At 47.0% G+C, this 5000-nt stretch overlaps 1 protein-coding gene across 1 annotated transcript in view; it reads right to left on the reverse strand.

Moving 5' to 3' along the window:
- Window positions 1-526: 526 nt before the first annotated feature.
- The window catches only part of oatx (organic anion transporter X), a 12563-nt gene continuing 8089 nt past the window's right edge, over window positions 527-5000 (reverse strand). Inside the window, exons 6-9 of the mRNA XM_062990138.1 lie at window positions 3071-3285; window positions 2708-2816; window positions 1391-1597; window positions 527-1034 (exon numbers count right to left, since the gene is read on the reverse strand). Coding sequence (XP_062846208.1) covers window positions 920-1034; window positions 1391-1597; window positions 2708-2816; window positions 3071-3285 — 646 coding nt within the window. The 3' untranslated portion in view covers window positions 527-919. The remainder of the gene's footprint in view (window positions 1035-1390; window positions 1598-2707; window positions 2817-3070; window positions 3286-5000) is intronic.

A 5000-nucleotide genomic window follows, 5' to 3' on the forward strand; every position in this document is an offset into this window, starting at 1 on the left:
CAATCCCAGCTTTTCAATGGGCGCAAGGCACACAGTAAACCCTGGACAGGTGCCAGTCCATCACAGGGCACACACACACACACCTATAGAGCAATTCAGTGTCTCCAGTTAACCTGACTGCACGTCTTTGTAGTGTGGGAGGAAACCGGAGCTCCCGGAGGAAACCCACACAGACTCGGGGAGAACATGCAAACTCCACACAGAAAGGACCCGGACCACCCCGCCTGGGGATCGAACCCAGGACCTTCTTGCTGTGAGGCGACAGTGCTACCCACCGAGCCACCGTTCCGCCCCAGTAAATAAACACATAAAATAAAATAATAAATAAAATCTCTGCAGTCGGAACCTGATTAAACACGATAAAACATAAACATGTCAAAGTTTCAGCACCGACACGTTTCAGGTTTAATTTTTATTTATTCGTATATTTAAACGTGTCGTCGTTTCTTCTCGATCACTTAGTAAATAAAGAACACGTTTGACCGGGGGGCAGAAACTTTAGAGACTGAACACAACAGAGTCCGAGCAGCAGAATCAGATTTTATTCTCAGCTGAACAGAAATGAAGCAGCTGAGTTTTTACCTTCAAATTCACATCAAATCACAAATCTGAACAGAGGCGACACCCAGCGCCCCCCACAGGGACCTGGATTAACGCTGTACTCTCTGTGTTCTTCCTCAGCCTGACAGCAGGTGTCGCTGTTACAGAGTTTGAAATCTTCACTCATTAAATATCTGGACGTTTTTTGATTCTTCAGCCTCATGACAGTGACGGAGCGTCGCTCTGCAGCTTCAGCGTGTGTGATGATGGTTTGAGATGTTAAATTTTATTTATTTAATGAAGATAATTCTAAACTTCAGATGATTTTAATTCTACAGGACAAGTTTCTATGGTTACAGTACGGAGGCCGGCGTCTCGCTCAGACGTCGTTCAGATCATCAGATGGTTCCTCTTCATTTCCTTCTGAGGTCTGGTTTGTTGTTTGAAGGGTGACGGCCTGTTCCTGCTCCCCAAACTTCTGCACCTCCTCAGACCTGAAAGTACAAACGATACGATGAGCAGCGAGCGGCGAGTTTACATCAAAACATTCTGTTACGCTTCATCACGATTCTGTTTATATTCACACTGAACTTCAGGAATCACACTGCACTTTTATTTATTATAATTAGAACCATCAGGAACCTTCAGGAATCATCAGGAACCATACATTACTAGCAGCACTCCACCTACAGGCAGGATGAAGCAGTGCAGAAGGTTTTTATGTTTCTAGTCATTTGTGATTCCCAGTTACAGCGCCCCACGCTGGCCAGAGAGAGCACAGACTAGCAGGCCCACGCTGCCCTGGTCTCGCTGGGTTATTCGGGCGTGGCTGTAGTTCCTGCAGACTCACCGTTTCTCCTCCACGTCCTCGATGGTGTCGGGGAGTGGCGCGGTCAGCGTCTCCGGCAGCAGGAAGGCAGCGAGTCCAGCGATCAGAGCCAACGCTCCATAAACGATACCGGGAAAAGCAGGGAACATCTCGTCCAGGATCAGAACCGCTGGAGCCGCCATGGAACCCACACGAGCCATGGTGGAGGAGAAACCCATTCCTGTCTGCCTACACCAACATAAATAACACAGGGAATTTATTTATTTATTATTTATTATTATATATTATTTATTTATTATTTATTGTTTATTTATTTATTATTTATTTATTATTATACATTATTGATTTATTATTTAATATTTATTATTTATTTATTTATTATTATATATTATTTATTTATTGTTTATTTATTTATTTATTATTGTTTATTTGTTTATTTATTATTATTATTATATATTATTTATTTATTTAGTTATTTACTGAGTGGATGAGTGGGTGGGTGAGTGGGTCGGTGAGTGAGTGAGTAAGTAGGTGAGTGAGTGAGTGAGTGGATGGGTGAGTGGATAGGTGAGTGGATGAGTGGGTGAGTGAGTGGGTGAGTGAGTGAGTGGATGGATGGGTGAGTGAGTGAGTGGATGGGTGAGTGAGTGAGTGAGTGGACAGGTGAGTGGATGAGTGGGTGGGTGAGTGGGTGAGTGAGTGGATGGATGGGTGAGTGAGTGAGTGAGTGGATGGGTGAGTGAGTGAGTGGATAGGTGAGTGGATGAGTGAGTGGGTGAGTGGGTGAGTGAGTGAGTGAGTGGATGGATGGGTGAGTGAGTGAGTGAGTGGATGGGTGAGTGAGTGAGTGAGTGGATGGGTGAGTGAGTGAGTGAGTGAGTGGATGGGTGAGTGAGTGGATGGATGGGTGAGTGAGTGGATGGATGGGTGAGTGGATGGGTGAGTGAGTGAGTGAGTGGATGGATGGGTGAGTGAGTGAGTGGATGGATGGGTGAGTGAGTGGATGGGTGAGTGAGTGAGTGAGTGAGTGAGTGAGTGAGTGAGTGGATGGATGGGTGAGTGAGTGAGTGGATGGGTGAGTGAGTGGATAGGTGAGTGGGTGAGTGAGTGAGTGAGTGGATGGGTGAGTGAGTGGATAGGTGAGTGGGTGAGTGAGTGGATGAGTGAGTGGATGAGTGGGTGGGTGAGTGGGTGAGTGAGTGGATGAGTGAGTGGGTGGGTGAGTGGGTAAGTGAGTGAGTGAGTGGATGAGTGAGTGGGTGGGTGAGTGGGTAAGTGAGTGAGTGAGTGGATGGGTGAGTGAGTGAGTGGGTGAGTGAGTGGGTGAGTGGATGAGACCTGATGACAGTAGGGTAAAGCTCTCCGGTGTACAGGTACACACAGGTGAACGAGGCCGAGGTGAATCCTTTCCCCAGAACAGCCAGACTGGTCCTGATGATCTGAGTCTCTGTGAAGGACGGAAACGTTTTTACTCTCAGCCGCTCGCTCACGCAGAACTATCATCACTAACGGCTAACAGCTAATGGCTAACAGCTAACGGCTAACAGCTGACACTAGCAGTTAGATGAAAGCAGAGCGGAAGCATCTGATGGGTTCTTTGATCTGGTGAGGATGATGAGGACTGGATTCTCACTGATTAATCCAGACCGCGACCCTGACGAAGATGATGATGATCAGTACAGAAGATTGGAGGCGTCTCACCTGGAGGAACCAGGACGTTGATAAAGATGACGGCGGCGGATGCTAGCAGACACGCGCCCTGAGTCACCCGTCGACCCAGAACGCTCAGCATCACCAGAGCGACCAGCTTAGCCGGAAAGTTCACGGCACCGAAAATCAGCTGCATCACGTAGATGTTCACGCCGAACTTCTGCAGGTCCATCGCCAGGCCGTAATACGCAAAGCTGGTGGAGAACCTGTTAAACCACAGAGAGATAAGGATCTGATTTTACTGAGCTGGAGCCACCAAACATCAACAGGCTGTTAGAGATAATAAATAAATACGAGCGTGTTCCGCTGAATCAGTTTAGGGAAGGTCTGCAGGAAATCATCTCGGTCTCATAATAAGAAAACAGTACATACATGATCCAAAGTATTTGGATGCCTGAGCGTGAGCAGACACTCTTCTGAGAAACTTCTCACTTTGAAATGTGTCTGTGAGAATTTGTGCCTGTTCAGTACGAGAGTGTTTGTATGGCTGGGTCAAAAAAGTCTCCGTCGGTGTTCCGGTTCATCCCAGAGCTGCTGAGTGGGGCTGAGCTCAGGGCTCTGTGCAGGACACTGGAGTTTCTTTATAGAGCTCATGCTGGAACATGGAGGGGCCTTCCCTAAACTGTTGCTGCACAGTCAGAAGCATGAAATTTCCATCACACAACTGAGTTATTACAGCTGATAATGACACACACACAGTGTTATCATAGGCGTCCAGATACTTTTGTACCTGACAGCAGCAGTAGGTTCCTCTGTGTTCCCGGGCGTGTCCGGGTGGATCAGCAGTGATGATCATGTGATTGGATGAGTGTGAGAGTGTGTGAGTGAGTGTGTGTGTGTGTGTGTGAGAGTGTGTGTGTGTGTGTGTGTGTGTGTGTGTGTGTGTGTGTGTGAGAGTGTGTGTGTGTGTGTGTGTGTGTGAGTGAGTGAGTGTGTGTGTGTGTGAGAGTGTGTGTGTGTGTGAGTGAGTGAGTGTGTGTGTGTGTGTGAGAGTGTGTGTGTGTGTGTGTATGTGTGTGAGTGAGTGAGTGTGTGTATGACCTTCCAGAAAAGAGCCAGATCTCAGGGAACCAAACACACATATAAATTAGGACACCATGAAATTGAGCACACTAAAGATTATACTCACCTCGGACTGAACATCAGTTCCACAGGAAACTTTAACCCGGCAGTAAATGAACTGAGAGAAAAAGCTCGCAGGGCGTCGACGCCATAAAACGTCAAACATTCGTGGAAATTCCGATTCGAATCTGGCTTAAAATTTTTGAATCAATAATTGAACCGATTGCTCTATATGGCAGTGAAGTTTGGGGTTCACTTACACACCATCAATTCTGTAATTGGGACAAACATCCATTAGAGACCCTGCACACAGAGTTCTGTAAAAGCATCCTAAAGGTGCACAGACACACCACTAACACACACCAACACACCACGAACACACACCAACACACCACGAACACACACCAACACACCACGAACACACACCAACACACCACTAACACACACCAACACACCACTAACACACACCAACACACCACTAACACACCACTAACACACCAACACACCACGAACACACACCAACACACCACTAACACACACCAACACACCACGAACACACACACCAACACACCACGAACACACACCAACACACCACGAACAATGCGTGCAGGGCAGAATTAGGCCGATTTCCACTAATTATAAACATACAGAGAAGAGCATCAACTTCTGGAACCATCTAAATGAGAGCGACCCCCAATCTTATCATTATAAAGCCCTGAAACACCAAGAGCTGAGCAAACATACCAGTCCCCTCATCCAACTGGTCCTGAGTCACTGCACCCATACACCACTAACACACACAGATACACCACTAACACACACCGATACACTAATAACACACACAGATACTCTAACACAC

This window comes from Trichomycterus rosablanca, unplaced genomic scaffold, assembly GCF_030014385.1.
Source record: "Trichomycterus rosablanca isolate fTriRos1 unplaced genomic scaffold, fTriRos1.hap1 scaffold_137, whole genome shotgun sequence".
NCBI classification, from domain to species: Eukaryota; Metazoa; Chordata; class Actinopteri; order Siluriformes; family Trichomycteridae; genus Trichomycterus; species Trichomycterus rosablanca.